The following is a 13,043-nucleotide window of genomic DNA, read 5'->3' on the forward strand; positions in this document are numbered from 1 at the left end:
TTACTCGCCTCCACCCTCCAGAGGTTTCTGGGAGCTCCCCGGGAGTGTGTGTCTGGTTGGGTGGGAGGGTGTGTGTGTTTTTATGTGTTGATGAGTGTGTGGGTGTCCTGCGTCACTTTTCATGGGACATTGAGAGATGTGTGTGTCACAGCGTCGGTGGACGGGCTATAGGGGGTCGTGCTCCCCCGCCCTCCCCCTGGTCCTCCTCCTGCTCCTCCCTCTGTCCTTCCTCTCCTCCACGCCTCCGTTCGCTCAGGGAGCCATCCAGATCCCCAAAGACTGTGAGTACTCCTCCAACCATCACGTGTGCTGTGTTTCCTTTAAATAACATCCTCAACATTAATTAACATAAAAACACAGGACTCCACCACCACCAGTTTAAACATTATCACCCAGTTACAGACAGGTGACAGATAAAAGGAAGAACCCGGCTCAAGGTTCTCACAGTCAAGTCTCATTTATGCTTAATGTTAGATACGAGTATGGATGGAGACCTCTGCACGCACTCTGCATTCATTTTTGTCCGTATTCCTGCTGTTTTCTTGCGGATACAGACGAAACGGATCAGTACCACCAGTAGTCGTTGGGGGCAGCCTAGCACTGCAGCCAGCAGTTCAAACAAGACATTTAGTAGGTTCTAGTGGTTCATGGGGAGGTTCTATAGTATTTTCAGAGTTTTGGTGCCTGATCAGAAGGTTCTAGAGGTCCTTTAGGTGGTTCTAAGGGCCATTTAGTAGGCCTTAGTGGTCCCTGGGAAGGTTTGATGGCCATTGAGAAGGTTCTAGAGGTCCTTTATTTAGTAAGTTCTATGGGTCACTGGGGACATTCTCTAGTATCCTCAGAGTTTTGATGGCTCTTGACTATTCTATAGATCTTTTCGGAGGTTCTAGGCATAATTCAGCTGGTTTTAGGGGTTCTTTGTAGTGAATATTGATAAGGTTGTCTCATGGAGTTCTGATGGATGGAGTTCCTTTAACTTGTCACCCATCTGTATGTTTGACAAAGACAACATATCAAGTACATGTGCGTCCAAGTGTCAGAAAGTTTATTTTCATATCACACTGAAATGAAAGACAACTGGAAATAACTCTTCACGTTACTTGTTTTTTTTTCCTCTTATATGAGCTTTTCTTCTAATATTCATGATTCGCCTGTTTGCTCTGGTCATTGTTTGAAATCAAGGACAAATGTGGTGTTTCGTCTTAACAAAGAGAAACTTAACATTTAAACACATTCACATAAGCTCAAACGCAAACACACTTATCCATACAATCAGGTTTAGAACGACCTCTGGTCCCAGAGGTTAAGTTCAAAGGTCAGCAGGCTTCGCCACAATGGTCCCAGAAGAGAGGAGGAGAAGGAGGAGGAGGGGAAGGGGTGAGAGGAGGAGTCAGGTTCAGCTTGACCTTCAGTCAATGACCTTCTTCTCCTGGGTGTGGCAGAGAGGGAGGAAGAGATGGAGCAGATGAGGAGAAGAGAGGGATGGAAGGAGGAGAGACTAGGGAATGATGAAGAGAAAAAAGATGGATGAAGGAGGACAGGAAAGGTGAGGAGATGGGTGTAGAGGAGAAATATGGAGAGGGAGGGAGGGAGGACAAGGAGACGCAGAGGGGAAAGATGTAAATTGATCAGGGACGCCATCGTGTCTGAGTCAGAAAACCGAGAGGAAGGCAAACCCTTTAGACGAGCCGTTATAATGTCACCGTTATTTTGTGATCCAGCCAATGAAAAAATATGCCTCCTGCTCTGAAAACTACATTTTAAATCATCCACATTTTCATCTCATTTCTGTGTGTGAGAGTCTGCAACATTTTAAACTAATGTCCCTCTCTAAGTGTTCACTTTCTGCTCTCTTCTCCTTGCTTTCGTGTGGACGTAAACAGACAAAGTGCATAACAGTAAGTAACTCTCCTCATTGTTTGATGGTTCTTGCCCGCTTACGTCAGTGACACCTGATTCCCACAGAACTGTCGTGTCGATGATGGAGGCTGTCGGTCCAATCTGTGTTACTGTCGCTGCTGGGTCGTTAGATTTTTCTTTCAGAAATGGAGTGTGTTTTGATATAGAAAATGAGAACAAGTTTGAGTGTAGGCTGTAACAGAATAAGCTGGTATATAACCACTCGACTGGAGGAACATGAGACCACATTCAGCACAGACACGGACATTAACCTGCAAGCAGAGCAGCTGCTGCTGCTGCTAGCACTGCTAACGTTAGCCACACTGTGTGTCAGGCTGCAGCTCTGGGTAAATTATGTCGTTTAGCCCCACATTCTCAACGGCTTCGAATGGCTCTTAATACATGCAGTATTTTTTTCAGACAGTGTTTAACTTTATAAATTAATGAACTGTGCTCAGTTTTAAATGCTGTCTGAGTGTCTTCCTACTACTAGACTAGTCGTCTAGTCTAAATTAAATTTTGTGTTTAATCAACATGGAAATTAGATGCTATTAGATTCTACAGACTTAAAAAAACAGTTTGGTACAGATTCCCTCCAAAGAAATCACACCACACACCATTTTAACATGTTTTTCAATCAAAATGAGAATAATAATGTAGATTATCATTCATTCATTCATTCATTTTCTGTAAGCAGTTTTCTGAGGACATTTTAATCTGGACTAAAGCAACACTGGCCATTTGATGCTCCTGTCTTGTACAAGTTTCTTACTGGCTAAGATAACCATGTATATTAGATCGTAATGTGCACGGAATAATTGAATTATAAATGACTTTTCTTTGTTTTGATATTGGCATTATATATCAGCCTCCCTCCACTGAAAAGCCTATATCGATCTTCCGCTCTTTGACCTCATCTGCTCTCAGAACATGAAGAAACTGCCCTGGTTTCTTGTGATTTTATTTTTTGTTGTACAAAATAAAAAATGAAAGTCAAACCGTATTTAAAAATTTATCGAATCCCTTTTTCACCATGTAAAACTTATCACATTTCAATTTTCAGTTTTTATTTTTTACATTATTTTGTGCACTGCAAAATAAAAAAAAAAATGAAACTAAAACCTGTTTTAAAATACACCTTCCAAAATAAAAGATTCTTGGCTCTAATAAACATAATGCAATATTTATAAGTCAAATGTAAGTGAAATACATAAATACGAAGTTTATTTATCCAAAAGAATAAACATTTAGAACACGTTTATAAATAATAAATGTGAATATGCTTAGTATAAACTGAATGTAAACAAATCACGTAAAACTTTATTTACTAGATCACATGAGGAAGCTGTGTGTCACATTCCAACTCAGTTTATATATAAGTTTGTATTAACTTAATCAAATCTGACTTAAGGTATTTAATTTATTCACACTGACTCAACATGACAGAAAAACACGGTATTAAATGCAGCTGTTTATGTTAAACTTTACTAAAATTTACATGTAATTAAAATACATAGTCAAGGATTTGGGGTTAATTATTTTTTGGAGTGTAACTACTTCCTTTTCCACCACACACAGCGCACTGTATTTCAATTTTAGCTTTTGTATTTTAAAATCAAATCAAATAACCACTCATTTCTCGTTCTTTAATACCAATTTCTGAGAGGAAAATCCACTGTCCCTGCTGCATGGCTGACTGTTTGTCCTCCATCATCCGTCCCTGCAGACAGTGAGGACCTGTTCACCGACTCTTTCCTCAATTCACTCTGTCAGAAACTTTTGAGGAGAAAATAGTTGAGTAAATCACAGCTGTCAAGAAGAAGACATTTCTCCAAAATGTCCACTTTTCCAAAAGAGAGGATGTTATGTCAGTTTGGCCACTGTGATTTTTTTAAAAGTTTTTCCATTTAGAAATCTTGAGAATCTGGGGGAAAAAAAATAATTTTTAATCTTCAATTACACTGGAAAATATACTTAAAAGGATAAAATCCTCGGCTATTAAACTTTGTAATGGGTCAACATCCTAGTGATTAAAGTTTTTTATTAAATGTAGAATTTCCACACGGAGTTGACAGAATCTTAAAAGTTTTCATTCACAGCATCATACTCAGCAGCCATTTTATTTTTTTAAAGTGTCTCAGAGTTCTCTTATTGATAATCAAAATACACTCAGACACATCTGATAATAATATTATTTAATGAATTTGTCTAAAAATATAAAGATTACCAGTGCTTGAGCATTTTTTTAATGGTTAATGGAAATAAAAAGTAGATTTTAAAGCAAAGATTGCAATAATATTTACAATTTTACCCCTATGTTATCAGTAGGTATTGTTAGTTTTAGATTTTAAAGGCTTTTAACACATTTTAAAATTGTTTGAAGTTGTGAATTCTTGTCTAGGACAAGGGTCTTTTCTGGCACTGGAAAAAAAAAGCACAAAAACAAATTAAAGCAGACCAAAACATTTTATAAAGTACATATATTTTGTAAATCCTTAAAGAAAACTTTTTCACCACAAAGAGTGGAATTAGAGTTCTGGTATTGCTAGGTTTTGTTTGTTTGTTTGTTTGTTTGTTTGCTAGGACATGATTTCTCCCAATTCTCAAGAATGGATTAATTATACTGTTTTTTAACATAAAAAAAAAAAGATACAGAGTGGAAAAAATAAGGGGTAAAAAAAAACAGGAAATTAAGGGAAAAGTTTGACATTTTGGGGAAACAAACTTATTTGTTTTCTTGCAGCAAATTGGATGAGAGGATTGATACTTCTCTCAGGTCTGTACACTAAATATGAAGCTGCACCAAGAAGCTGGGTAGCTTAGCTTTGCATAAAACCTTGAAACAGGGGGAAAAAACTAGCCTTACTCTGTGCAAAGGTAACAAAATCCACCTACCAGCACCTCTGAAGCTCATTGAATAACATGTTATATCATGTTTGTTTAATCTGTACACAAAGAGAAGCAACAACACAAAAAACAACACATTCTGGTGCGACAGGGCATCAGGTGGTTGAGCTAAGCTAACTGACTGCCGGCTCCAGCCCCATAATGAATGAACTGGCAGACATGAGATTCATCTTCTCATCTAAATTTTGGCCAGACTGCAGGCTGGCTCTGACAGCTTTTTCACACTTTCAACAAGCTTGCTTGCTTTCAGGTCCCTCAGCCAGGCACTTACAGCAGGATGTGGTTACAGTCCATTATATGCTGTTTATTTGTTATGCTGGTTCGACTGTAATCATCAGATATGATCTAGAAATTAGAAAACATTTATATGAATTATTTAGTCTGTCTGAGAACCTTGTAACAAGCCCTGTAAGAACAGGGAAAACAAACAATGACAGACATCTACAGCAGATACCACAAGTATCTCCCAGTTCTTTAAACAATGACCAGACAGTTCAGTAATGACACACAGACTGTTTACCTCTGATGTCCTCAGATGCAGAACACTGTAGATCGATCAGCAGTTTCCAGGAGGAACATGGAAAGATGACAAAATAGATATTACAGTTTGATTTTAAAAAGCTGTAATGCCTGAGCGCTGGCCTACATGTTGCCACTGAAAAAAACAGCTAGTTAGCAAACGAGTGGAACAGTGATGGATAAACATTTCAAATTAACTAGCTAGTTAAGTATAATAGATACACATTTAAATGGTTGACTACAAGTAAATGATTGAAATAGTTAGTTAAAAGTAATGGATGAACAGTTTAAATGGTTAGCTTTAGCTAAAAGTAAATGGTTGAAATACATAGCTAAAAGGAATGGATAAAAGGTTGACCTGGTTTCTAAAATAAGCTAATGGAGAAATTGTTTAATGTGCGATAAGTAAATTCATGAAATAAATACAGCAAAAGGTAATTGATAAACAAATGAAGTAATTGCTAAAAGTAACCTTATGGATAAACTGTTTAAATGTTTAGCATAAGATAAAATATTTAAAATACATAGCTAAAAGTAATATATGAATGGTTGAACTAACCTAAATAGAATGGATAGAAACAGCTAAAAGTAAATGGTTGAAATAAATAGCTAAACAATGGAACTAGTTTCTATCTAAAAGTAATGGGAAAATGGTTTTCTTAAGTTATTTAACTAGACAGGCAAAACTAATGGATAAACAAATGAAATATTTGTTCATTTTAAATGTTAAAGTAGCCAAAATGATTGAAATGCACAGCTGAAAGTAATAGATGAATGGTTGAACTAACCTAAGTATAATGAATAGAATTTAAGACAAATTGCCAAAAGGTCTGGCTAAAAACTAGTCGCTAAAAGTAGGCTAATGGCTAAATGGAACTAGTGGCTAAAAGCTTTGGCTAAGTGGTTGAACTAGTTGCTGAAAGTAATTGATAAAAGTTAATTTATTTATAATTTTATAGCGCAGGCATATATAACGAGATGCTACTTAGGTCCCTTTATGGTACTCACAAAAACAAAAAATATATACAATAAATAATAAGTCATAAAACAACTAGCACAAAGTAGTGGCACAAATACAAACTAATAATCGTGTTAGATAACGTCCTGTTTTAACTAATTTCAAAGGAACACATTTGGAACATGACAGGTGATGTTGATGAAGGGGTGCTGGAGGTCATGTGACAGGGCTGTGGGGATACATCATACGAAAAGGTTTGAACCAAAACTGTACATCTCTTCTCCTAGTAAAGGAGAAGGGTTGTAATGATGCTTGCCTGTACTGAGCAATAATTACTGTACATTCAGGTGTACGTCCCAAAATATTTAATTACTGTTTGTGTGTCTGTGTTAAGTTTCACAGCCTCCGGTGCTGACAGAGACGCCGACATCATTCACAGCCTTTTCTAAAGAGGACATCTATCTGCCCTGTGAGGCTTCTGGTAGCCCAACACCCATGTACGTACAGCAGCCAGTGTGTGTGTGTGTGTGTGTGTGTGTGTGTGTGTGTGTGTGTGTGTGTGTGTGTAATGTCCATGACAGAGTGGGCAAAGATAATGGACAAACAGGCCATATGCATGCATCTGGCCGTTTGTCCACTTCCTCCCTCTGGCCTCTCTGTTGGCATGGCGATAAATGTTCTTCTAATAAAATCACAGCAATAACAAAATCATCCTTCCGTCTTTCCGCCTCTCTTTGTATTTTCCATCCCGCCAACTTCTCCGTCCTCCTCCCCTCCTCCTCTCCTCTGCACTCTCTGACCTCACTCCCTGCTTTTTTCTCAAATTCAGACTTCACTTTTATCATTTTGAAGACTACAGCTGTTCTTGTTAATGTTGGTTTGCTCATAGCTGCTACACAGACCAATCACTAACATTAGCAACACAGACTAACCACTAACGTTAGCTACACAGAGTAACTGCTAATTTTAGCTACATGGACCAACCACTAAGGTTAGCTATACAGAACAACTGCAAACATTAGCTAAACAGATACAAACACTGTTGACGTTAAAAATGTAAAGGGGGCCGTTTGTAAATTCTTGCCATATGGCAAGAATGCAAAATTGTGGAAAGTACCTTAAAAATCCAAATTTTCTCTGAATGTATCATTGTATTGAAAACAAGACTAACAAATCCAATTTATACTTTTTGAAATGCATAACCTGATATTATAAGTAAACATTTACAGGTCAGACCATGCTAATGCCAACATCACCTATAAAGACCACATGCTAATTTTAGCTACACAAACCGCTAACGTTAGTTACATGGACCAACCATTAATATTAGATACACAGACCAACCGCTAACCTGTAATTACTACTACTACTACTACTGAAACTAGAGATGCTAATTATGTAGCCGCTATTATATAATCCAAATATCACCAGAATCCTTCAGCAAAAACAGTATATTTACTGAACAGAGGACAGTGTGTAGACGGTTATCCTTTAAGTGTTTCTGTTTCAGTAACAAATGTCACCAAGTCTATTAATTTATTTCTTTGTTTTTGTGCAATGAAAACTAATTAGTGTGTCTGTCTGCTTTGTAGCACGGATTTAAATGTTTAATTCTTCTGTTGTGTCAGTTTAGGTGTCGTTAACTGTTGTTCATTTGTCTCTGAATTACTGTTGACGTGACAAAAAGCTTCCTTCTCTGTAGTTTCCGCTGGGTGAAGGATGACAGGGAGTTTGGGTCGGAGCATCAAGGGTCCGGGACGCTGCGAGCCGAAGACGAGGAGCCTCTCGAGTCGTACAAAGGCTTCTACCGCTGCTACGCCTCCAATGACCTGGGGACCGCCATGACAAAAACCATACAAGTCATCGTGGAGTGTGAGTCACACACACGAACACATGCACACATGCTGTATATACGCATCGTCAGACATGCTGATTCATATGTGTCACGTGAATGAAATGTTAGGAAGGATGTACATTAAGACACAAATCCACCTCCCCTCCTTCTCTGTCTATCTCCCCTCCTCCCACATACACACACACACACAAAGTGACTCATCAGTGAGGTTGACTGGGGCCACCTGTTCTGCTCTCTCATCTCTTGTTACCTTGGCAACCATTTCCTGGAGACCAGAGCCGTGACGTCACTCGGTCAGGAGGGTGCATGAGGTTGCCAAGCATGAGCCGATGCTGGGAAGTCAGCGTTTCACCCGAGTGTGTTCAGCCTCCGATAAACAAACACTGGTCAGAGCAGGAAATCGATGGAGACAGGAAGTAGTGTATCAGCTGTAGGGTGTGTGGACTGTATATCCAGGGGTGTGACTGTTCCAGTCTGAAACACTCACTTAAACCTCTCCAGTCCACTGCCACAAACTCATTCTTGAGAACTGGGACAAAACTGTATTTTGAGGGAAATATATGTTTTAAGTTTAAAAAAAATATATTTTAAGATAAAACTCTTGGTTATTAAGCCTTGTAACTGCCCAACCTCCTAGTGATTTAATTTTTATTAAGTGTAGTCATGTCAAACTGATGGTCACTGAACCCCCAACTTCAACTTTGGGGAGGGCATAAAACTCCTAAACACAATACCCTAAGAACCCCTGTCTCACTTCCTGGTTTAAAAAAACCCCTGTCTCACTTCCTGGTTTAAAAAAACCCCTGTCTCAATCCCGGTTTAAAAAAAGGCAGGAATACTGCTCCAATTCACAGCATAGTCATAGCGAGCAGTTTTAAGTTGCTCAGAGTCTCTTAATGTTAATCAAAATACTCATTTTTAAACCATAATTCTTATTTAGCTTTGATTGATTTAGAAGGGCCAGGGATTTGACGCATCTGACAGCAATATTATTTAATGAATTTGTCTAAAAATAGAAAGTTCACCGGTGCTTGAGCAGTATTCCCGCCTTTTTTAAGCCAGGAAGTGAGACAGAGGTCCTTAGGGTATAGCTAACCCTTTTTATGCCTGATTAAAACATGTTTTTATAAAAGCCTGGCCAACATAAAAAAATAGATTATAATAGCACATTGTTTAAATTTATTCTAAGGTCTGTTATTTCTTTATAGCAAAATTAATATTTTGCGTCAAATTATTGATTTTTTGGGTAGATAGCCATCTAATCCTGCATCACGCTCAGGGTTTATTTTACGATAATGACCTGCTCACTGTACATTATCCCATATTACATACTGTTAATGTTGTATTTTGAAGGGGACCGTGTCCCTCAGGGGATCCTGTGATGGGTTCTGCAGCAGTATTAGTGCACTGAAAATAAAATATAATTTAAATATGGACAGTGTTTTAGGGCTCCCCCTGAATATCTCAAGGGAGCTCATGTTCTTTTTAGGGGAGCTGAGCTCCTGTTAGCTCCCCTTTAATTTGAACCGTGGTCTGTGTTTGTGTTCATGCCAAAGTGGCAAAAATAGGGCATGGCATGGGGAGTGGTCTGTTGCAAAAAAAAAAGGTGCATAACTTCCAATAGAGTCACAGACTTGCAGAAGATTTAGTGGAAAGGGTGGTCATTAGCCGGAGGACAGCTTAGTAACTGTTCATGATGACTAGCAAAAAAGACTAATAAAGGCACAGCTATTGCAAATTAGCACTTGTTTTTTCGTTTTTTTCACTTTTAATGCATCTCATTCAATCGCTCTTAGTAATTCGGTAATTCTGGCATTGTTGGTAAAAGTTACTCCCTCCTGTCTTCTGCAATTATCATCCATTATACCATTTCCTTTCCTTTCCAATCAATAGGGTGAAGCAATAAATACTGCATAAAGTGAACAGTATGAAACCACTCCCTGTGCTGTGCAGAGAAACTGTACAATGAGCTCGCTGGTAACAACCTCTGCTGATCTGAAATAAAACACTGGAGTTAGAAAGGAGCTGTGACTCACTGCAGGCTCTCTGCAGCATCTTGCTGCATCATTCACTGCTTACTGAACAAAACTTTTACAGAAAATGCAGCAGACAGATAAGACTTGTGTTAAAAACAGCAGAGGTGTTCTTTACTGAATCAACAGGAAGTGTGGGACAGTATGAAATGTTATTAGAAAAAGACGGACTCAGATTCAGTTTAAAGTAGAAAAAATGTCAGAAAAACTTTTTTAACTAATAATGTGTTGTTGTTGTTTTGTGTTTCAGCTCATCCCGTTCTTCCAAAACAACAAAAGATTCATAGGAGAGCTTATGAGGGAGAAAGCATCGTCCTGTCCTGCAACCCTCCACAGAGCTCGACTCCTCCTCTCATACACTGGATGGACAAGAGTGAGTCTGTTTTTCATTTTGGCTTTGTGTTTTCTGTCCACTTTATTAGCTGTCATTTTGCGTGACAGACAGACAGACAAACACTTCCTGTCTCTCTTCTAGTCTGTCTCTGCGCATCTGCCTCTGCCTAAAATCTGAGCAGCTTTGCAGGATTTAGTTTGCATCCATCACTCCAGCCGAGGACCCTGCTGGAGGGATTTGCATCGCAGCGCTGCATTGCAGACCATTTCCACTCAAACTAATGAATGCAGCACTGTCAGCTGATGTTTCTGAGCTCTTTATATTTTTCTTTTTTTTGCCCTTTCCTCTTCTCTCTCCCTCTTTCTGTCTGTCTAATGAAATAGTGCCTTTCAAGTTGTCAGTTTTGTTTAACTCAAATGTGAAAGTCAATACTGCACCCAAACTTGGGGGCACTTAAAGGTCCCATGTGGAACTTTCAGAAATCCTTGTGATTACTGACACCGGTGGCCATTAATTAAACTACAGTCAGCATCCAACCAAAACTGTGGCGTGAGATGAACGAGACTGAACGCTGAACATTAAAATTAGCCCGTATTAAGCTTTTTGTTTTACTCCCTACATGTGAACACAAATATCTGTACTTTCTCCTCCCTAAATTTTCTAAACAGTCTTGTTACTTTTGTTTTAATGCATTTGAGGGGTATAAACAGTTATTCTTATTTTGCATGATTGTCCAGCGCCTTACCAACATCAAGACTGATTTCATTCTGAATGATGAGACACAGAAAAGACGATTCCTCTCTGTATCCATCAGTGGATATCATGTATGACAGATACGATGAGATGAAAATGACATGAAAGATGTAACAAGAAGAAAAATGCCATAAAAGATGTACGAAGATGAAAGTGATGTAACAAGAAGACTTAAAAAAACAACACAAAAGAAGAAAAAGACACGAGGAAAACAACATGAAAGATTCTGTGATTTTGTAGTTAAAAGCAAGTATCTCCAGCTTTAGCTGACGTTATTCACCCAAGACTGTATTTTGAAAGATGACATAATGTCATAATCACAGGAGAAAAAACTATTTAGATAAAACTTAGAAAATGGATGCCTCTTAGGGCTTCTGTAGTTCACACAATAGCAAAAACAAAGTAATTAATACATGTAAATTGTTCCAGATTCGTACATTTTGCAGTTTTAAACAAAAAAATACATTTGTATTTGTTTGTAGGTTTCGGCACCACAAATTCTCACCCTGCATTACATGACAGAGGAAAGAATATCTGTTTTTAATTGCAGCAACTTTGTACTTGAACTGTGTGTGTGTGTGTGTGTGTGTGTGTGTGTGTGTGTGTGTGTGTGTGTGTGTGTGTGTGTGTGTGTTGTCCTCCTCAGAGATGGTGCACATCGATCAGAGTGACAGAGTGATGATCGGCCTGGACGGGAACTTGTACTTTTCTAATCTACTAAGGAGCGACACGAGAGACGACTACATCTGCCACGCCCAGTACTCAGAGGCCAGGACGATTCTACCTGAGTCCGCTGTCAGCCTCCATGTCATGCCAAGTGAGCATACGCACACACACACACACACACACACACACACACACACACTCTCACACACACTCACACAAATCCTCATGAGGAGAGAAGAACTCTGAGATTTAGAGGAGAGCGAACACATCTGTCCAAAAACCTCAGTGGTTTTATACATTAACAGATAAGATGTTAATTACTTTCAGGAGCACTCTGGCAATTTAGTTCTGCACTTTCATGAAATCAGGGCCGGGAGTTTGAAAGAGAAAGAGAAAGTTTGAAACACATTTATTAAAAAATCGATGCTGTGGAACCTGAGTTTTTTTCTGACTTGTACTCACTGGTAAGGCTGTCATGGTATCAAATTTAACAACATGATTGCAGTGACCAAAAGAATTCACAATAACAGTATTATCAGTTACACAGTCTAATTGCTAATGTTAGCTACAGAGGCTAACTGCTAATGTTAGCTACACAGAAGTACATTTAAATGCATATCAAACAGAATAGCTGGACAAAACACTTAGATTAGATTACATCACTTTTATAATGTGATACGTGGATACATTTTTTAGCAGGTAGTTAGTAACTGTATCATAATACATTTTTAAAGTAACCCTCCCAACCCTGATTGCAGTTTAGTGTGTGTTGATTCCATCTCTCTGTCTCTCTGCAGGTAATGATGTCGCTCACATTAAAAAACCCCACTTCTTCCATCCAAGCGGTGCCCACAGCTCTGTACTGGCCCTCAAGGGCAACACCATCATCCTTGAATGTATCCCCAAAGGCCTGTAAGCATCTCACTGTGTGTGCGTGTGCGTGTGCGTGTGTGTGTGCGTGTGCGTGTGCGTGTGTGTGTGTGTGTGTGTGTGTGTGCATGTGTGCTACATGTGTCTTTGTATGCGTGTGAAGTTTTGCTGTAATGTCAGAAATGTTTACATTACAGTGTTAGCTGGAGGCAAAACAAATGAAAAACTAGAGACAAAGGCCACATGATC

The 13,043-nt window shown here is 38.8% G+C and overlaps 1 protein-coding gene across 2 annotated transcripts in view; it reads left to right on the forward strand.

Annotated features, from left to right (window-relative positions):
* The window catches only part of LOC146324649 (neural cell adhesion molecule L1.1-like), a 61,458-nt gene that overhangs the window by 25,459 nt on the left and 22,956 nt on the right, over positions 1–13,043 (forward strand). Inside the window, exons 2-8 of one of the 2 annotated variants that reach the window (XM_084720240.1) lie at positions 1–281; positions 1,884–1,898; positions 6,678–6,780; positions 7,986–8,155; positions 10,422–10,544; positions 11,905–12,075; positions 12,722–12,836. The exon at positions 1–281 is cut by the window's left edge and continues 105 nt beyond it. In XM_084720240.1, coding sequence (XP_084576366.1) covers positions 137–281; positions 1,884–1,898; positions 6,678–6,780; positions 7,986–8,155; positions 10,422–10,544; positions 11,905–12,075; positions 12,722–12,836 — 842 coding nt within the window. In that variant the 5' untranslated portion in view covers positions 1–136. The remainder of the gene's footprint in view (positions 282–1,883; positions 1,899–6,677; positions 6,781–7,985; positions 8,156–10,421; positions 10,545–11,904; positions 12,076–12,721; positions 12,837–13,043) is intronic. The other variant, XM_084720241.1, reaches the window with a different exon arrangement.

The sequence above is a fragment of the Lutjanus erythropterus genome, chromosome 6 (genome assembly GCF_056507025.1).
Source record: "Lutjanus erythropterus isolate fLutEry1 chromosome 6, fLutEry1.hap2, whole genome shotgun sequence".
NCBI classification, from domain to species: domain Eukaryota; kingdom Metazoa; phylum Chordata; class Actinopteri; order Lutjaniformes; family Lutjanidae; genus Lutjanus; species Lutjanus erythropterus.